Source organism: Pseudophryne corroboree, chromosome 1 (assembly GCF_028390025.1).
Source record: "Pseudophryne corroboree isolate aPseCor3 chromosome 1, aPseCor3.hap2, whole genome shotgun sequence".
Classification (NCBI taxonomy): Eukaryota; Metazoa; Chordata; class Amphibia; order Anura; family Myobatrachidae; genus Pseudophryne; species Pseudophryne corroboree.
In genome coordinates this window covers 103,378,318-103,399,986 of record NC_086444.1, presented here as the reverse complement: position 1 = coordinate 103,399,986, position 21,669 = coordinate 103,378,318, and the positions used below count along the sequence as shown (strand labels likewise).

General features: G+C 49.1%; 1 protein-coding gene across 1 annotated transcript; it reads left to right on the top strand.

The window, feature by feature from the left end:
* The first annotated feature begins 560 nt into the window (after positions 1–560).
* MRPS30 (mitochondrial ribosomal protein S30) lies at positions 561–20,927 on the top strand. Its single transcript, XM_063961829.1, has 5 exons — positions 561–1,245; positions 4,911–5,056; positions 11,940–12,045; positions 18,743–18,919; positions 20,557–20,927. The coding sequence occupies exons 1-5, from the start codon at positions 702–704 to the stop codon at positions 20,817–20,819; spliced, it is 1,236 nt and encodes a 411-aa protein (XP_063817899.1). The 5' UTR covers positions 561–701; the 3' UTR covers positions 20,820–20,927.
* Positions 20,928–21,669: the final 742 nt, after the last annotated feature.

Sequence of the window (21,669 nt, the reverse complement as noted above, 5' to 3'; positions counted from 1 at the left end):
TAGCATTTTTTCACACACTCCCATAAAACGGCCAGTTTCCCCCCAGAAACACCCACTTCCTGTCAATCACATTACGATCACCAGAACGAAGAAAAAAACCTCGTAATGCCGTGAGTAAAATACCTAACTGCATAGCAAATTTACTTGGCGCAGTCGCACTGCGGACATTGCGCATGCGCATTAGCGACTAATTGCTCCGTTGCGACAAAAAAATAACGAGCGAACAACTCGGAATGACCCCCCAGGAACGACAAGCCCTGAACTGATCGCAGATGCCGAGTAAGTGTGGAGCTACTCAGAAACTGCTAAGAAGTGTCTATTCGCAATTCTGCTAATCTTTCGTTCGCAATTTTGCTAAGCTAAGATACACTCCCAGTAGGCGGCGGCGGCTTAGCGCGTGCAATGCTGCTAAAAGCAGCTTGCGAGCGAACAACTCGGAATCACCACCTGAATGTAGAACCTGAAAGGGGCGGACTTTCTCTCAAGAAGGGCGTTTCGTAGAGCATCTGGGCGGGGATTGGTCAGATGAGTGACAGCGACACATTCACTTCCTGCACGTGGTCCAAATGCTGTCAGTGCGAGTCCTTGAGCCAAGAAGTCGTGCGCTCTGATTGGTTCTTCTGCTATCAGCTGACCTGGACGCGCCCAATCAGTGAGCGTGACGGAGAAGGTCGCGTCCTCCGTTGCCCGGGCACGACAACATGGCGGTGGGGCGCAAGATATACGGGAAACTGCGGCGCAATGCCGATTTAACGGCCGCCATGCTGCTGCTGCCCCCGGAGCCTGCAGTGCCCCGCACCTCGCTCTACCCGCCCATCGTAGCGTCCATGACGGCCAAGAGCAAGGCGTCCAAGCGGCGGCGGGTGGAGGGTCACTACAGCCGGGTGCACGAGCAGACCGACATCAGCGCCAAGCTGCGGCTGATCACCGGCCTCCAGCGCCTCAAGTACGTGGTGTACCCGCAGACCTTCGCCCTGGGCGCCGACCGCTGGTACCAGCACTTCACCAAGACGGCGTACGTGCCGGGGCTGCCGGAGCGGCGCTGTGCGGGGGGCCCGGATCTGGCCGCGGTGCGGTCCCTGGTGTGCGAGGCGCTGCTGCAGGAGATGCACTACGCCCAGAAGGGCCGCCGCTTCCTGTACCGGGAGCAGGAGGTGTCCGCCGCCCCCTTCCTCACCAGCCTGGTGTCCGTGCTCAGTAGCCAGTGCGCCGGCCACAACCCCACCCTCAGCAGCTCCTGCCTAGGTGAGTGCCCGATGCCGCCGTAATCACGGGCTCTGGGTGGTCCTGAAGATGGGATAGGAGCCTGCTGCCTGGGGGTGGGGATAGGGGGGTGCCGCCTTGCCTGGGGGTGGGGATAGGGGGCGCCGTGTTGCCTGGGGGTGGGGATAGTAGGGTGCCGCCTTGCCTGGGGGTGGGAATAGGGGGGTGCCGCGTTGCCAGGGGGTGGGGATAGGGGGCAGCGCGCAGCCTGGAGGGTGGGGATAGGGGGCAGCGCGCTGCCTGGAGGGTGGGGATGGGGGCGGCGCGCTGCCCGGAGGGTGGGGATGGGGGTGGCGCGCTGCCTGGAGGGTGGGGATAGGGGGGCGGCGCGCTAACTGGAGGGTGGGGATAGGGGGCGGCGCGCTGCCTGGAGGGTGAGGATAGGGGGCGGCGCGCTGCCTGGAGGGTGGGGATAAGGGGTGGCGTGCTGCCTGGGTATAGGGAGATCTGTGCTGCATGGAGTAGGGGGTGCCATGCTTCCTGAAGTTGGGATATGGGGCACCACACTGAGGTGCCTGGGGTTAGTGGGTGGTGTGCTGCCTGAGGATCGTGGCATACTGCCTAGCGATGAGGATAGGAGGAGCCATGTGACGCTGTCTGGGGGAGGGGATAGGGAGTGCCATGCTACGCTGTCTGGAGCTAGAAATGAACTTGTACGCTTGGGATACAGTCATTAGGTCGACCACTATACGTTGACAGGTCAGAAGGTCGACATGAGTTTTTTCCCTTTTTTCTTCTTCAATTTTTGGACTTTTTCATACTTTATGATCCATATGGACTACAGTTGGGAACGGTAACCTGTGCCGAGCACAGCGGTAGAGGAGCACACGGTGCACTAATTGGGGTTCCCCGTCACTTTACGAAGAAAACTACACCAAAAAAAGTAATAAAAAAAAATAAATTTTTTTTTTCACCTGTCGACCTAATGCACGTTGACCAATAGTGGTCGACCCATACCCGTACGCTTTAGCGGTCTTGGGCCTGATTGAGAGGTGGATGCTGCTATGTCCGCTCTTATGTCTGTTGCCAGAGTCACGGCTGTGATAATATGCAGGGGCTACCTTCAGCCTCCCCTTGGTGTACAAGCATGTGTCTGAATGTGCAAGTGCTGAGACGCACACTACCAGAGTCTGACACTGTAACCACCAGTGGTTCTTGAAACGTCACTATTGGCACATGAACCTGCGCTATGGCTGGTGTAGCTTCTTTGTCTGACTCTGGTCTCCATGGCAGCAGCTGTTTTTCTGGGACACACGTATGACACTACCGTGAACACCCATGCTCCTATTTCTCTTACCATATGTCCCAGTCACAATAGCACGTTTGTATGTACACACTGTAACACATGGGTTTTCTGATTATTTTTTTGTGCACACCCAGGGGCAGATTAATTAAGCCTGGTGAAGTGATAAAGTGGAAGGTGATAACGCACCAGCCAGTCAGCTCCTAACTGTCATTTTTCAAACCCAGCCTGTGACATGACAGTTAGGATCTGATCGGCTGGTCCTTTATCACCTTCCACTTTATCACTTCACCGAGCTTAATAAATCTGCCCCTCAGTTACAAATTGCTCAGCTGCGTGAACATCATTGCTTGTGACATTGGGGCAGATGTATTAACCTGGAGAAGGCATAAGGAAGTGATAAACCAGTGATATGTGCAAGGTGATAAAGGCACCAGCCAATCAGATCCATTATGTAAATTAACAGTTAGGATCTGATTGGCTGGGGCCTTTATCACCTTGCACATATCACTGGTTTATCACTTCCTTATGCCTTCTCCAGGTTAATACATCTGCCCCTCAGTCCCTTTGTATTTGTTGATAGTAGCACTTAGATGCTCAGACTGCTCTTTTGTCTTCGCTACTGTGACAGTGGGGTAGATTTACTATCCTTCTTTAAGGGATAATGCGCTATATGCACATGTTATGTGCCGCAGATAGCGCATCCCCTGATGTATTATCCCGTCGAATTGATATTGTAAGCAGGGGCGGTATGCGCCCTCTGCCTTATCGGCCCCTCTATCTGTTAGGCAGAGCACCGATAAGCTTGCTTACTTATAAACGTTCGGTGTGCCCGAACGTTGGTCTCTCCTACCCTGTTCCTCTTCGCCTCACAGAATCGGCGCTGCAGGTCTCCAAGCAGTTCCTCCTTTTTTTTTTTTTTCGTGTCTTTCAATAAACTTTATTGTTAAACATACAAAGGCTCCAGCGTCCAGCAAAGCAAACCGCGCATGTGCCAGCATTACTCCCGCAAGGTATGCTGGGAGTAAATGTACGGCGCAGGCGCATAAGTGACAACTGCGGCCAAGGGAGACGGACGTTATGGGAGGACGCGTATCACTAGCAGGGTGAGATAACACACTCCCATAACGAAGACAGCAGCCTTAGTAAATGCATTGGAAAAGAGGACCCACTTCACCACGATAATGTGGTGAAGCGGGTCCCAGCATATAAGGAACGAAAACGGCATTTTAATAAATCTACCCCAGTGTAACAGAATGTAAAGTGTCCTTTCAAAACAAAGCTGTCACTCATTGGTTTATTAAAATCATGTGAGCACTGACCATCACAGGTGACTGATATGTAATTTATCACATTTGAACACTTGAATCTAGCGCTGAGCATACATTATACCATTGGTTTCCAAATGCGGTCCTCAAGGCACCTCGGCAGTCCAGGTTTTAGGGATATCCCTACTTGTGCACAGATTGTATGCTCAAACGGACTGAGGTACTAATTAAGTCTCCTCTGTCTAAGCATGGCTATCCATAAAACCTGGACTGTTGGGGTGCCTTGGCCCACGTTTGGGAACCTCTGCACTATACAATTATCTGGATAATTGTGCAGTGTATGCCTGCGACCAATCCAAAAATATTGATCGGTCAGACATGCCGGATCGTCCAGTGTGTTTGTGCGATGTAACGTTTCGAAGTTACAAATCGTCCGACACTACAATGTATGTGCAGGCAGAGCTGTGTCTCCAGCAGCCGTCTCCTTCCTGTATTTCCAGGGCTTCCTGTGTGTACGTGCTGGCAAAGTGGCGGTGGCTCAGTCCACTTAGGCCGTTTGGCCTACAGAGCACACTACAGTCGGGATACGGTCGTTAGGTCGACGGTCATTGGGTTGACCACTGAAGGTAGATGTGCATTAGGTCGACATTGTCAATTGGTCGACGTACTAGGCCGACATGAGTTTTTTTGGGCTTTTTTGAATTTTTTTTTTTACACATTTTTTGGATTTGTTCATACTTGACAATCCACGTGGACTACTATTGGAACGGTAACCTGTGCAGAGCGAAGCGGTAACGGAGCGAGGCACCTTGCCCGAAGCAGCGAGGGGACATGGTGCACTAATTGGGGTTCCCCATCACTTTACGAAGAAAACAACACCAAAAAAAGTCCAAAAACTCATGTCGACCTTTTCACCTGTCGACCTAATGCCCATGTCGACCTTCAGTGGTCGACCTAATGACCTAATGACTGTCGACCCAATGACCCGTACCCCTACAGTCAAGCCCTTCTCCATCACTCAGTACTATAAGCCCGAAAGATACACTTCTAGGAATTCTGTATTTGAGTGCTGTGTACTTTAGTGCTTCTGTGACTTTAATATATATCATTTATTTCCTCTTCCTGTATGTCTGTAGATCTGAAGCCTCAGGTGAACTTCTATTGGTTGCGCGGTGAGACCGTGGTTCCTCGTGGTCACAGAAAAGGCTGTGTTGATCCCATTCGATTTCAGATTGATGATGAACCTCATGCCCAGATCAGACTGCGTCAGCAACTTCCTGAGGTAGGATATGTCCCTGCATAGACTTTCTGCAGTGTTAGGGAGTTGTAGTTTAACATGTGTTTTTGACGAGTTTTTCTTTATACATTTTAAAAATAATATCTACAATTTTTTTTTTTTTTGCAATTTATTTTGTTTGGCATGGATACTGTGTTTTAGTTTAATATTTAGGTATTTGTTATATAACTAAAAATGTAGGCTTACTTCACAAATGCATTAATTGGCTGCATTTTCCACCCGTTCTAATTAGATTTTGGCTTCCAATTAGAATTTTTAATGCATCGTCCATATAAATTCCCTCCTGTCAGGGCCCAGAATCTACATAGGGTTTAATGGTCAGAGTAAGGGTGTACATCGACTGATAAAAACCATCGATGATCTGGTGATGGTGGGTGGTCTCACTATCAATGGGAGGCTACAGGTGGTAGACATCTATGGCTATTCCCCCTATGGTGACTGCCAGCCCTGCTATGCCCATGCACATGGTGTGCCATCCGTGAATATCCTGGCCATTGATGGCTAGTTGACCATGGTGAAATACAATCAATGTCAGAGCTGTCGATGGTCATACCTCTCAAGGGGATCATTCAGATGATAAATTAATGGGTGTTTAATAAGGATTTTCTCTGACGTCCTAGTGGATGCTGGGAACTCCGTAAGGACCATGGGGAATAGACGGGCTCCGCAGGAGACTGGGCACTCTAAAAGAAAGATTAGGTACTATCTGGTGTGCACTGGCTCCTCCCACTATGACCCTCCTCCAGACCTCAGATTTCTGTGCCCGGCCGAGCTGGATGCACACTATGAGCTCCTAGAAATAAAGTTTATTTTAGGTTTTTTATTTTACAGTGAGACCTGCTGGCAACAGGCTCACTGCATCGAGGGACTAAGGGGAGAAGAAGCGAACCTACCTACTTGCAGCTAGCTTGGGCTTCTTAGGCTACTGGACACCATTAGCTCCAGAGGGATCGACCGCATGGAACTGGCCTTTGTGTTCGTTCCCGGAGCCGCGCCGCCGTCCCCCTTACAGAGCCAGAAGCAAGAAGAGGTCCGGAAAATCGTCGGCAGAAGACATCATTCTTCACCAAGGTAGCGCACAGCATTGCAGCTGTGCGCCATTGCTCCTCATACACACTTCACACTCCGGTCACTGAGGGTGCAGGGCGCTGGGGGTGGGGCACCCTGAGCAGCAATAAAAACACCTTGGCTGGCAAATATATCACAATATATAGCCCCAGAGGCTATATATGTGATAAATACCCCTGCCAGAATCCATAAAAAAGCAGGAGAAAAGTCAGCGAAAAAGGGGCGGAGCTATCTCCCTCAGCACACTGGCTCCATTTTCTCTTCACAGTGCAGCTGGAAGACAGCTCCCCAGGCTCTCCCCTGTAGTTTGCAGGCTCAAAGGGTTAAAAAGAGAGGGGGGGCACTAAATTTAGGCGCAATATTGTATATACTAGCAGCTATTGGGAAAAATTCACTCAATATAGTGTTAATCCCTAAATTTATATAGCGCTCTGGTGTGTGCTGGCATACTCTCTCTCTGTCTCCCCAAAGGGCTGTGTGGGGTCCTGTCCTCAGTCAGAGCATTCCCTGTGTGTGTGCGGTGTGTCGGTACGGCTGTGTCGACACGTTTGAGGAGGCTTATGTGGTAGCAGAGCAGATGCCGATAAATGTGATGTCGCCCCCTGTGGGGCCGACACCAGAGTGGATGGATAGGTGGAAGGTATAAACCGACAGTGTCAACTCCTTACATAAAAGGCTGGATGACGTAACAGCTGTGGGACAGCCGGCTTTTCAGCCCGCGCCTGCCCAGGCGTCTCAAAGGCCATCAGGGGCTCAAAAACGCCCGCTCCCTCAGATGTCGACACAGAGTCTGACTCCAGTGTCGACGAGGTTGAGACATATACACAATCGACTAGGAACATCCGTTACATGATCCTGGCAATAAAAAATGTGTTACACATTTCTGACATTAACCCAAGTACCACTAAAAAAGGGTTTTATGTTTGGGGAGAAAAAGCAGGCAGTGTTTTGTTCCCCCATCAAATGAGTGAATGGAGTGTGAAAAAGCGTGGGTTCCCCCGATAAGAAACTGGTCATTTCTAAAAAGTTACTGATGGCGTACCCTTTCCCGCCAGAGGATAAGTTACGCTGGGAGATATCCCCTAGGGTGGATAAGGCGCTCACACGTTTGTCAAAAAAGGTGGCACTGCCGTCTTAGGATACGGCCACTTTGAAGGTACCTGCTGATAAAAAGCAGGAGGCTATCCTGAAGTCTGTATTTACACACTCAGGTACTAGACTGAGACCTGCAGATAGTGCTGCTGCAGCGTGGTCTGTAACCCTGTCAAACAGGGATACTATTTTGCGAACATAAGAGCATATTAAAGACGTCGTCTTATATATGAGGGATGCACAGAGGGATATTTTGCCGGCTGGCATCCAGAATTAATGCAATGTCCATTCTGTCAAGAGGGTATTAGAGACCCGACACTGGACAGGTGATGCTGACTTTAAAAGGCACATAGAGCCTTATAAGGGTGAGGAATTGTTTGGGGATGGTCTCTGGGACCTCGTATCCACAGCAACAGCTGGGAAGAAAATTTTTTACCTCAGGTTTCCTCACAGCCTAAGAAAGCACTGTATTATCAGGTACAGTCCTTTCGGCTTCAGAAAAGCAAGCGGGTCAAAGGCGCTTCCTTTCTGCACAGAGACGAGGGAAGAGGGAAAAAGCTGCACCAGTCAGCCAGTTCCCAGAATCAAAATTCTTCCCCCGCTTCCTCTGAGTCCACCGCATGACGCGGGGGCTCCACAGGCGTAGCCAGGTACGGTGGGGGGCCGCCTCAAAAATTTCAGCGATCAGTGGGCTCGCTCACAGGTGGATCCCTGGATCCTTCAAGTAGTATCTCAGGGGTACAAGCTGGAATTCGAGGTGTCTCCCCCCCGCCGTTTCCTCAAATCTGCCTTGCCGACAACTCCCTCAGGCAGGGAGGCTGTGCTAGAGGCAATTCACAAGCTGTATTCCCAGCAGGTGATAGTCAAGGTGCCCCTACTTCAACAAGGACGGGGTTACTATTCCACACGGTTTGTGGTACAGAAACCGGACGGTTCGGTGAGACCCATTTGAAATTTGAAATCCTTGAACACATACATAAAAAAATTCAAGTTCAAGATGGAATCGCTCAGGGCGGTTATTGCAAGCCTGGAGGAGGGGGATTACATGGTATCCCTGGACATCAAGGATGCTTACCTACATGTCCCTATTTACCATCCTCACCAGGAGTACCTCAGATTTGTGGTACAGGATTGCCATTACCAATTCCAAACACTGCCGTTTGGACTGTCCACGGCACCGAAGGTCTTTACCAAGGTAATGGCAGAAATGATGATACTCCTTCAAAAAAAGGGAGTTTTAATTATCCCGTACTTGGACGATCTCCTTATAAAGGCGAGGTCCAAGGAGCAGTTGTTGGTCGGAGTAGCACTATCTCGGGAAGTGCTACAACAGCACGGATGGATTCTATACATTCCAAAGTCACAGCTGGTTCCTACCACATGCCTACTGTTCATTTCCTGGGGATGGTTCTGGACACAGAACAGAAAAAAATGTTTCTCCCGCAGGAGAAAGCCAAGGAGCTGTCATCTCTAGTCAGAGACCTCCTGAAACCAAAACAGGTATCGGTGCATCACTGCACACGAGTCCTGGGAAAAATGGTAGCTTCTTACGAAGCAAAATTCCATTCGGCAGGTTCCATGCAAGAACCTTTCAGTGGGACCTCTTTGATAAGTGGTCGGGATCGCATCTTCAGATGCATCGGCTGATAACCCTGTCTCCAAGGACCAGGGTATCTCTACTGTGGTGGCTGCAGAGTGCTCATCTTCAAGAGGGCCGCAGATTCGGCATACAGGACTGGGTCCTGGTAACCACGGATGCCAGCCTTCGAGGCTGGGGGGCAGTCACACAGGGAAGAAATTTCCAAGGACTTTGGTCAAGTCAGGAGTCGTCCCTACACATAAATATTCTGGAACTGAGGGCCATTTGCAATGCCCTAAGTCTGGCAAGGCCTCTGCTTCAAAACCAGCTGGTACTGATCCAATCAGACAACATCACGGCAGTCGCCCATGTAAACTGACAGGGCGGCACAAGAAGCAGGATGGCGATGGCAGAAGCCACAAGGATTCTCCGATGGGCGGAAAATCACGTCTTAGCACTGTCAGCAGTGTTCATTCCGGGAGTGGACAACTGGGAAGCAGACTTCCTCAGCAGACACGACCTACACCCGGGAGAGTGGGGACTTCATCCAGAAGTCTTCCAACTGTTGGTAAACTGTTGGGAAAGGCCACAGGTGGACATGATGGCGTCCCGCCTAAACAAAAAACTAGATATTGCGCCAGGTCAAGGGACCCTCAGGCAATAGCTGTGGACGCTCTAGTGACACCGTGGGTGTACCAGTCGGTTTATGTATTCCCTCCTCTGCCTCTCATACCAAAGGTACTGAGAATAATAAGAAAACGAGGAGTAAGAACGATACTCGTGGTTCCGGATGGGCCAAGAAGAGCTTGGTACCCAGAACTTCAAGAAATGATATCAGAGGACCCATGGCCTCTACCGCTCAGACAGGATCTGCTACAGCAGGGGCCCTGTCTGTTCCAAGACTTACCGAGGCTGCGTTTGACGGCATGGCGGTTGAATTCCGGATCCTAAAGGAAAAGGGCATTCCGGAGGCAGTCATTCCTACGCTGATAAAAGCCAGGAAAGAAGTAACCGCAAACCATTATCACCGTATTTGGCGAAAATATGTTGCGTGGTGTGAGGCCAGGAAGGCCCCAACAGAGGAATTTCAGCTGGGTCGTTTTCTGCACTTCCTACAGTCAGGAGTGACTATGGGCCTAAACTTGGGTTCCATTAAGGTCCAGATTTCGGCTCTGTCGATTTTCTTCCAGAAAGAACTGGCTTCACTGCCTGGAGTTCAGACATTTGTAAAGGGAGTGCTACATATTCAGCCCCCTTTTGTGCCTCCTGTGGCACCTTGGGATCTCAACGTGGTGTTGAGTTTCCTGAAATCACATTGGTTTGAGCCACTTAAAACTGTGGATTTGAAATATCTCACGTGGAAAGTGGTCATGTTATTGCCCTTGGCTTCGGCCAGGCGTGTGTCAGAATTGGCGGCTTTGTCATGTAAAAGCCCTTATCTGATTTTCCATATGGATAGGGCAGAATTGAGGACTCGTCCCCAGTTTCTCCCTAAGGTGGTATCAGCTTTTCACTTGAACCAACCTATTGTAATGCCTGCGGCTACTAGGGACTTGGAAGATTCCAAGTTACTGGTCGTAGTCAGGGCCTTAAAAATGTATATTTCCAGGACGGCTGGAGTCAGGAAAACTGACTCGCTTTTTATCCTGTAGGCACCCAACAAAATAGGTGCTCCTGCTTCTAAGCAGACTATTGCTCGCTGAATTTGTAGCACAATTCAGCTGGAGCATTCTGCGGCTGCATTGCCGCATCCTAAATCAGTAAAAGCCCATTCCACGAGGAAAGTGGGCTCATCTTGGGCGGCTGCCCGAGGGGTCTCCGGCTTTACAACTTTGCCGAGCTGCAACTTGGTCAGGGGCAAACACGTTTGCTAAATTCTACAAATTTGATACCCTGGCTGAGGAGGACCTTGAGTTCTCTCATTCGGTGCTGCAGAGTCATCCGCACTCTCCCGCCCGTTTGGGAGCTTTGGTATAATCCCCATGGTCCTTACGGAGTTCCCAGCATCCACTAGGACGTCAGAGAAAATAAGATTTTACTCACCGGTAAATCTATTTCTCGTAGTCCGTAGTGGATGCTGGGCGCCCATCCCAAGTGCGGATTGTCTGCAATACTTGTATGTAGTTATTGCCTAACTAAGGGTTATTGTTGAGCCATCTGTTGAGAGGCTCAGTTATATTTCATACTGTTAACTGGGTATAGTATCACGAGTTATTCGGTGTGATTGGTGTGGCTGGTATGAGTCTTACCCGGGATTCAAAATCCTTCCTTATTGTGTCAGCTCTTCCGGGCACAGTATCCTAACTGAGGTCTGGAGGAGGGTCATAGTGGGAGGAGCCAGTGCACACCAGATAGTACCTAATCTTTCTTTTAGAGTGCCCAGTCTCCTGCGGAGCCCGTCTATTCCCCATGGTCCTTACGGAGTTCCCAGCATCCACTACGGACTACGAGAAATAGATTTACCGGTGAGTAAAATCTTATTTTCTCACACCCTGCTATTTATATGAACACTGTGACTAGTCAGTGGACATCTTGAATGTTAGAAAACCATTTGTCCTGGGAATGACACTTTTTTGCTGTGCAAAGTGAATACAATAATTATATATTGCAGACCAGTCTTTGGGGCAGATGTATTAAGCCTGGAGAAGGCATAAGGAAGTAATAAGCCAGTGATAAGTGCAAGGTGATAAATGCACCAGCCAGTCAGCTCCTAACTGGTCATTTACATATTGGAGCTGATTGGCTGGTGCATTTATCACCTTGCACTTCCTTATGCCTTCTCCAGGTTAATACGTCTTCCCCATTATGTCCTATTTGCTAGTGATGTAATGAATACTTTTTCCTGACTTTATAAGAAAGTTCATGTTATATCCTGAGGAAACACCCTTCATCCAAAAGAATATTAGGGGGTGAGGAAAATCGGAGGAAAATAACACCTTTTTTTTTTTTTTGGTGGTTTTTTTTTCACCCCTGGCCCATTAGAAGCATATAGGTTATTAAACACAAAATCATCTTTGTACATTGATAACTTTGTGATAAGTTTGCTTTCCATATTCGTTTTATGTTACCAAAATAGTTTTGCTGACTTTTATCTTCTTCTTCTTTCTTTTTTTTTTTTTTTTCCTGAAGTTTGTTCCTCTAGATGCTGCTGTGCCTGAGGAGGTTCCCGTCATTCCGTATGAGCCAAACAAATTGCCCCTGTTCAAAAAACAGTATGCAAACAACGTATTCATTGGTAAATGAATCTAAGAACGCCATAGCTTATTAGGTATTACCAGGTTTTAAGGATTTCCGTCTGTAGCAAAGGTGGAGTAGTTGGTGACCCAGGTAAATAGGAATTTCTCTAACGTCCTTGAGGATGCTGGGACTCCGTAAGGACCATGGGGAATAGACGGGCTCCGCAGGAGATAGGGCTCTTTAAGAAAGCTTTGGACTCTGGGTGTGCACTGGCTCCTCCCTCTATGCCCCTCCTCCAGACCTCAGTTTTACACTGTGCCCAGAGCAAGATGGGTGCACTGCAGAGAGCTCTCCAGAGTTCTCTGCCTAGAAGCATTTTTGTTTGGATTTTTACTACTTTTTCACAGGGAGCACTGCTGGCAACAGGCTCCCTGCATCGAGGGACTGAGGAGAGAGGAGCAGACCTTCTTGTCAAAGATAGGCTCTGCTTCCTCGGCTACTGGACACCATTAGCTCCAGAGGGGGTGAATGCAGGTTCTTACTGGGCGTCCACCCCCGGAGCCGCGCCGCCGTTCTCCTCACAGAGCTAGAAGTACAGAAGACAGAAGTCGTCAGGCGGCAGAAGCCTTCAGCTTCACTGAGAACGCACAGCACTGCAGCTGTGCGTCATTGCTCCCATACACCTCACATACTCCGGTCACTGTAAGGGCGCGGGGGGGGGGGGGGGGGGGTTGGCGCGCCCTGGGCAGCAATATGAACCTCTGCATGGCAAAAAGACTATATACATGTACAGGTGGGCACTGTACATGTATATAAAAGAGCCCCCGCCATATTTTACTAAGTTTGAGCGGGACAGAAGCCCGCCGCAGAGGGGGCGGGGCTTCTCCCTCAGCACTCACCAGCGCCATTTTCTCTCCACAGCACTGCTGAGAGGAAGCTCCCCGGACTCTCCCCTGCTTGACACACGGTGAAAGGGTGCTTAAAAGAGAGGGGGGGCACATAATTGGAGGTTTACATATTATACAGCGCTGCTGGGGAAAAACATTTTGTGTTGGTCTCCAGGGTTATTGCGCTGGGCTGTGTGCTGGCATACTCTCTCTCTGTCTCTCCAAAGGGCCTTGACAGGGATACTGTCTTCAGGAAAGTGGTTCCCTGTGTGTGTGTGAAGTGTGTCGGTACACGTGTGTCGACATGTTTGACGAGGAAGGCTCGCTTAATGTGGAGGGGGAGTGCTTGAATGTCAACGCCGACACCGGAATGGGTGGATATGCTGAATGTCTTGAATGCAAATGTCAATCTATTGCATAAAAGATTAGACAAGGCAGAAGCTAGGGATCAGTCAGGTAAGCCAGTCCATGCCTGTCCCTGGGGCGCCAGGTCCTTCGGGGTCTCAGAAGCGCACCATATCCCAGATCGATGACACAGATACCGACACAGATACTGACTCTAGTGTCGACTATGAAGATGCAAAATTACAGCCGAAGGTGGCTAAGGGTATACGGTACATGATTATTGCCATTAAAGAGGTTTTGCATATTACTGAGGAACCCCCTGTCCCTGACACGAGGGTACACATGTATAAAGGGAAAAAGCCTGAAGTCACTTTTCCATCCTCATTTGAATTAAGTGACTTGTGCGAAAAGGCTTGGGAATCTCCGGATAGGAGACCACAAGTTCTCAAAAGGATTCTCATGGCGTATCCTTTTCCACAAACTGATGGGATACGCTAGGAATCTTCGCCAAAAGTTGACAAGGCGCTGACACGTTTGTCCAAAAAGGTGGCACTGCCTTCTCAGGATACGGCTTCCCTCAAGGAACCTGCTGATCGCAGGCAATTACCTTAAAGCACATTTACAATCATTCCGGTACTATTGCTCGACCGGCTATGGCGTCGGCCTGGGTTTGTAGTGCGGTTGTGGCATGGGCAGATTCCTTATCTACTGAAATTGACACCTTAGATAGGGACGCCATTCAAATGACCATAGAGCATATCAGAGATGCTGCCTTGTATATAAGGGATGCTCAGAGAGACATTTGTTTATTAAGCTCCAGAATAAATGCTATGTCTATTTCTGCTAGGCGGCTCTTGTGGACCCGTCAGTGGACGGGAGATGCCGATTCAAAGCGGCATATGGAGTCCTTGCCTTACAAAGGGGTGGAGTTGTTTGGAGACGGCCTCTCGGATCCTGTCGCTACGGCTTGTAAGTCACATTTCTTACCTTATGTCCCCCCGCAGCATACAAAAAAGACACCTCATTATCAAATGCAGTCCTTTCGTTCCAATAAAAACAAGAAGGTATGTGGATCATCCTTTGTTGCCAGAGGGAAAGGCAGGGGAAAAAAGCTGCACACAGCTAGTTCCCAAGAGCAGAAGGCCTCCCCTGCGTCTGCAAAGTCCACCGCATGACGCTGGGGCTTTCCGAGGGGAGGCAGATCTGGTGGGGGCTCGTCTTCGGTTTTTCAGCCACGTCTGGGTTCACTCGCAGGTGGATCCCTGGGCATTAGAGATTGTTTCTCAGGGATACAGGCTGGAATTCGAAGACTTTCCTCCTCGCCGATTTTTCAAATCGGCTCTGCCGGCTTCCCCGTCAGAGAGGGAGCTAGTGTTGGCAGCAATCCACAAATTGTATATTCAACAGGTGATTGTCACAGTTCCTCATCTCCAGCAAGTAGAGGGATATTACTTAACCCTGTTTGTGGTCCCGAAACCGGACGGTTCGGTCAGACCCATTTCAAACCTGAAATCTCTGAACCTGTACTTGAAGAGGTTCAAGTTCAAAATGGAATCACTCAGGGCGGTCATCGCCAGCCTGGAGGTGGGGGATTGGATGGTGTCCCTGGACATAAAGGATGCTTACCTTCATGTTCCGATATTCCCCCCGCATCAGGCGTTCCTGAGATTTGCAGTGCAGGACTGTCACTACCAATTTCAGACGTTGCCGTTTGGGCTTTCCACGGCCCCGAGAATTTTCACCAAGGTAATGGCGGAAATGATGGTGCTCCTGCGCAGGCAGGGGGTCACAATTATCCCATACTTGGACAATCTCCTCATAAAGGCGAGATCTCGGGAGAGGTTGCCGACAGCGTGTCTCTGTCCATGAAGACGTTGCAGATACAGGGCTGAATTCTCAATATACCGAAGTCCCAGCTAGTCCCTACAACGCGTCTGACCTTTTTGGGGCTGATTCTAGACACAGACCAGAAAAGGTTCAGGAACTCATAGCCATGGTCAGGAACCTATTAAAACCAAAAAAGGTTTCAGTGCATCATTGCACGCGGGTCCTGGGGAAGATGGTGGCTTCCTACGAGGCCATCCCTTTTGGCAGGTTCCATGCGAGGACTTTTCAATGGGACCTCTTGGACAAGTGGTCCGGGTCCCATTTACAAATGCATCAAAGGATCACCCTGTCTCCCAGGACCAGGGTATCTCTCCTGTGGTGGCTGAACAGTGCTCACCTACTAGGTCGCAGGTTCGGCATTCAGGACTGGGTCCTGGTGACCACGGACGCAAGCCTCTGAGACTGGGGAGCAGAGAGAAATTTCCAAGGTCTCTGGTCAAGCCTAGAGTCTTGTCTCCACATCAACGTCCTGGAGTTGAGGGCCATATACAACGCCCTGCGTCAAGCGGAGGAATTGCTTCGGAGAAAACCGGTTCTGATTCAGTCAGACAATGTCACGGCAGTGGCTCATATAAACCGCCAAGGCGGAACAAGGAGCAGAATGGCCATGGCAGAAGCGACCAGGATTCTACGCTGGGCGGAAGGCCATGTAAGCGCGCTGTCAGCCGTGTTCATCCCGGGGGTGGACAACTGGGAGGCGGACTCCCTCAGCAGGCACGACCTGCATCCGGGAGAGTGGGGACTTCATCAAGAAGTCTTCGCACAGATCACGGATCGTTGGGGACTGCCTCAAATCGACATGATGGCATCCCGTCTCAACAAAAAGCTAAAGCGGTATTGCGCCAGGTCAAGGGACCCTCAGGCGGTAGCGGTAGACGCTCTGGTGACACCTTGGGTGTTCAGATCGGTCTATGTGTTTCCTCCTCTTCCTCTCTTACCCAAGGTGTTGAGAATAATACGAAGAAGCAGGGTCAGAACAATACTCATTGTTCCGGATTGGCCACGGAGGACTTGGTATCCGGAGCTGCAAGAGTTGCTCGCAGGGGATTCGTGGCCTCTTCCTCTAAGGCAGGACCTGCTGCGGCAGGGGCCCTGTCTGTTCCAAGACTTACCGCGGCTGCGTTTGATGGCATGGCGGTTGAACGCCGGATCCTAGCGGAAAAAGGGATTCCGGAGGAAGTCATTCCTACCCTGATCAAGGCTAGGAAAGATGTGACGTTAAAACATTATCACCGTATATGGCGGAAATATGTTTCTTGGTGTGAGGCCAGAGCTGCTCCTACGGAGGAGTTCCATTTGGGCCGTCTACTTCACTTCCTTCAAACAGGAGTGACTTTGGGCCTAAAATTAGGGTCCATAAAGGTCCAGATTTCGGCCTTATCCATTTTCTTTCAAAGAGAATTGGCCTCTATTCCTGAAGTACAGACCTTTGTGAAGGGAGTGCTGCATATTCAGCCTCCCTTTGTGCCTCCGGTGGCTCCTTGGGATCTTAACGTGTTACGTTTCCTCAAGTCACCTTGGTTTGAACCACTCAAAACTATGGAGTTGAAATACCTCACGTGGAAAGTGGTCATGTTGTTGGCGTTAGCTTTGGCAAGACGTGTTTCCGAATTGGCGGCTTTATCACATAAAAGCCCATACTTGGTTTTTCACGTGGATAGGGCGGAGTTGAGGACTCGCCCTCACTTTCTGCCAAAAGTGCTCTCATCTTTTCATGTGAACCAACCTATTGTCGTGCCTGTGGCTACACGGGACTTGGAGGATTCCGAGTCCCTGGATGTAGTCAGGGCTTTGAAGATTTATGTGACCAGAACGGCTAGAATCAGGAAGACTGAAGCTTTGTTCGTTCTGTATGCGGCCAACAAGGTTGGCGCTCCTGCTTCAAAGCAGACTATTGCTCGCTGGATCTGTAACACGATTCAGAGGATTGCCGTTACCGAAATCGGTTAAGGCCCACTCCACTAGGAAAGTGGGCTCTTCTTGGGCGGCTGCCCGAGGGGTCTCGGCATTACAGTTGTGCCGAGCAGCTACTTGGTCGGGGACAAACACCTTTTGCAAAGTTCTATAAGTTTGATACCCTGGCTGAGGAGGACCTCCTGTTTGCTCAATCGGTGCTGCGGAGTCATCCGCACTCTCCCGCCCGTTTGGGTGCTTTGGTATAATTCCCATGGTCCTTACGGAGTCCCAGCATCCTCAAGGACGTTAGAGAAAATAAGATTTTACTTACCGGTAAATCTATTTCTCGGAGTCCGTAGAGGATGCTGGGCGCCCGTCCCATGTGCGGACTTCTTCTGCAAGACTTGTATATAGGCCCTCATTCCGAGTTGTTCGCTCGGTATTTTTCATCGCATCGCAATGAAAATCCGCTTAGTACGCATGCGCAATGTTCGCACTGCGACTGCGCCAAGTAACTTTGCTATGTAGAAAGTAATTTTACTCACGGCTTTTTCATCGCTCCGGTGATCGTAATGTGATTGACAGGAAATGGGTGTTACTGGGCGGAAACACGGCGTTTCAGGGGCGTGTGGCTGAAAACGCTACCGTTTCCGGAAAAAACGCAGGAGTGGCCGGAGAAACGGTGGGAGTGCCTGGGCGAACGCTGGGTGTGTTTGTGACGTCAAACAGGAACGACAAGCACTGAACTGATCGCACAGGCAGAGTAAGTCTGAAGCTACTCTGAAACTGCTAAGTAGTTAGTAATCGCAATATTGCGAATACATCGGTCGCAATTTTAAGAAGCTAAGATTCACTCCCAGTAGGCGGCGGCTTAGCGTGTGTAACTCTGCTAAATTCGCCTTGCGACCGATCAACTCGGAATGAGGGCCATAGTTATTGCTTACATAAGGGTTATGTTATAGTTTTTCGGTGGAACCGTGGCTATGTTGTTCATACTGTTAACTGGGTAAGTTTATCACAAGTTATACGGTGTGATTGGTGTGGCTGGTATGGATCTCGCCCTTAGATTTACAAAAATCCTTCCTCGTACTGTCCATGTCCTCTGGGCACAGTTTCCCTAACTGAGGTCTGGAGGAGGGGCATAGAGGGAGGAGCCAGTGCACACCCAGAATCCTAAAGTCTTTCTTAAAGTGCCCTATCTCCTGCGGAGCCCGTCTATTCCCCATGGTCCTTACGGAGTCTCAGCATCCTCTACGGACTACGAGAAATAGATTTACCGGTAAGTAAAATCTTATTATTTGTATAGTAACTTCCCCCAGCTAGACACACAAGCGGATCCTGGCGATAGCGATTCCTAGCTCCTCTATCAGCAGTAGACATGGTCACATAGGTGCTTTGGGGGGAACTGGGGAGTGCTCACCCGCTCTACTCCACTTCCCTAAAGATATATAGATAGAATGGGTAGGTGTGAATGCAGACTTAGGACATGGACCAATTTTACCCTGATGGAAGGAGTGCTTTAACACTGGGGTTAGATACACTTTTTACAGCCCTATTATATATTGAAGGTATCTTGTGTACATTAGGAGTTGTCTGCTTTTGCACTCAACCCCCTCAATAAAATATAGCACCTCCTTGTTTTAAAATAGAGGGTCCAGGTATGAACCGATTTAGAACAGTTAGAACGGCCCAGTTGTGTCCAGGGAGACTCCTTAACACGCTGTTCACTCTTCTCTACAGGAGCCAAAGTAGATGACCCATGCTGTTATGGTCACACGCAGTTTCACCTGGTACCAGACAGATATAAGAGGGAGAGGCTACAAAAGATGAACATTGGAGACCACGTTGAAGTCTTTTTGCGTGCAAATGCCATTGCAAGTCTCTTTGCCTGGACAGGAGCACAAGCCATGTATCAAGGTAAATGTCCTGTGTATGGTGTTCCAGTGAGCATGGACTCTGTAACCCTGAGTATAAAGGGGGGAGGGGGGGGGGGGGCTCTAACATTGGGTCTTATAGCAAGTTTAAAACAATTTGATCCTGACCAAACCATGCTGCAATACAAGGGGTTGCAGGTGCATTTATTTAGTTTGCATGCAGGGAAAATACCGTCTGTTTTTACATGTAGCTCTCACATGATTGTTAACTTTGTTCCTTATTCTGCAATTTAGAATAAAACTAGAACACACATGGCCCGGTCTCTAAATGTCTGCGCACTCTAAAGCTGCCCCACCTGCAGCGCTGAATGTATTTGTCACTGTGCAAACTGCTCTTCTTGGTTTGCTCCTGATTCTGCATAAACCCCATTGTATGCAATGCTTAGACTGGTAGTGATGCAATAATTCCTAATAATCCAGGCTATCTCTGCTCCCAGCTTTTAGTAATATTTCCACTTGAGTATTGTTGATAACGTCAGGCTTGTTTCTCATTCACTAAGGGGCTGATACCCCCCCCCCAAAAAAAAAAAAAGAGAGCAGGATACTACACTGGAGCAAATCTGTGCTGCCCTGCAGGTGGGGCAGATGTAGCATGTGCAGAGAGTTAGATGTGGGAGAGGTCAGCCAGTATTTCATCTTCTTTCTATAAAAAAAAATCATTGGCTCCGTTTTCATTGCAACATAGTTTGTTCCAGATGCATCCTGGGTCATGATGATCTCAACCAAATTGTAACTACTATTTCGCTTTCTGTATAGCTGTTACTCTCTCGAATTGAAAGTATCCAAAGAGTAGCAGCAGGCGTGCTTGGTGACCCGGCCCAAGACGAGGAGGCTGCTGCTGCTGCAGCTATTGAGGCTGAAATGCTTCACTGACGGAATGAGGGAGCCGCAACATATGCTGCAGTTGTCTTACTCCGTATTAAGCATCAGGACTTTAAGAAGCATTTATCTGTTGAGCAGCTATTTGTAGAAATGAGCCAATGCTTGGAATGAGGCTGGCAGTCTTGCCTTTCTCCCAGCTCAGATTAGGCCCCTATATGTTGAATGCAGCGCAGAGGGTAAAGGTTCTCCATTGTAGTAGAATATGTAGCACCCCCTGCCCTTCTCCACATTCTATTAAACACTGTACCTCAAAGCACCTCTATGTAAAGAGACCTGAGGGGTATAGTTACTAAAGTGTGGGTTTACAGAAGTGGAGATGTTGCCCATAGCAACCAATTAGATTCTACTTATCGAGCACATTCTAGAAGATAATAGTTTAGAATCTGGTCGGTTGCTATGTGCAACATCTCCACTTCTATATACCCCCTGAACAGCAGAATAGGCATTCCTTTCAGAGTAAATGAGGAGACAATGAGTATATCCACATCGGCAAAAGCCCTCCATATTCCCCGTAAATTAGGATTCCCCAATTTATAAAGGTATTGCTCCTCAGAAAAAAAAATTGAGCGGCATCTGCATCCCGACACTGAAGATACCAAAAGCGGACGGGGTAAGTATTTTTTTTACTCTACCCTCTCTCTGATCCTTGGGTTGGGGTGGCTATGGCTTACCACTCTCTCTAGTGCTGAACTCTAACCCTCCCTTGAGGACCAGTGCTCATTGTTTTGTGTCTTGCAGGTTTTTGGAACCAGTCAGAAGTGACGCGGCCCTTTGCCTCGCAGGGGGTTATTTCTGATGGGAAATACTTCTCCTTTTTCTGCTACCAGCTAAACACATTGGCTTTGGCGGTGGATTCTGAGAAAGACCCCAACCGTAAGAACATTTGCTGGGGAACGCAGAGCGCCCCTCTATATGAAGCCGTGGAAAATGGGGACATCAAAGGATTTAATGACGACGTTCTTAGGCAGCTTATTGACTTTTTTATGAATTGCCCAACATAGTATAATGGCTTCAAAGGGTGATAATTATTTCATATGTATATATATTTCCCTGTGTTGTAATTAATGCACTTCTTAATTATTGTGGAAATAAAGCAAAGTATGAGCTTTTTTTTTTTTTTTCTACAAGTAATTGTGTTTTATTAGGGGTTCCAACAAACCTCCAACTGTCATCATACACGCGTTTCACCACCTAGCCTTGCTGCTGTTGCCTTCCATGCTTCAATATGTTGTGTTCACACCCTCGCTCACATACAAGAATATTGGGGAGAAAGTCAAAGTACAAATTACACAGCTAGAAATCTGCATAAGGAAGAAATTGCAATGACAAATTAGTGTATTGCATATAAACATGTAGAGCAAATGAGACTCTAACAAGAGTTGCAATGATATCTTGCAAATGAGAATTTTATGTTATAAGGTATATTACCAGGGACGTGTGGGGGGGGGGGGGGCTCCTCCCCTCTCCTCCCCTCTCCTCCCCTCTCCTCCCCTCCTCCCCTCTCCTCCTATGACGCAGGTATGGGGAAGCACTTACCTCTGGATCCCCGCAGCGGCATCTTCTTTAAAAACAGTCTGCTTCCACAGGGTGCTCTGTCCTCCTATCGTCAGTTGTGTCCTAGGCGGCTGTCTCTCCTTCACAGTTGCTTTACTGGGAGGAGGCATGGCTATGGTCCCGGGATGTCCCAGCCTAGCCACGCCTCCTCCCAGTAATGCATTTGTGAAGGAGAGATAGCCAGTTAGGACAAAACAGAAGATAGGAGGACGCAGCACCTTGCGGCAGCAGACTGTTTTTAAAGGTGATGCCGCCCGCGTGGATCTGGAGGTAAGCGCTCATCCGCACTGGGGTGGG

Bases quoted from the DNA above. Each gene is read 5' to 3' on its own strand.
- MRPS30 (XM_063961829.1), top strand. From the start codon at position 702: ATGGCGGTGGGGCGCAAGATATACGGGAAACTGCGGCGCAATGCCGAT. The intron at 1,246-4,910 runs GTGAGTGCCCGA...GTATGTCTGTAG, and splicing joins CCTCAGCAGCTCCTGCCTAG to ATCTGAAGCCTCAGGTGAAC. The intron at 18,920-20,556 runs GTAAATGTCCTG...TGTGTCTTGCAG, and splicing joins AGCACAAGCCATGTATCAAG to GTTTTTGGAACCAGTCAGAA.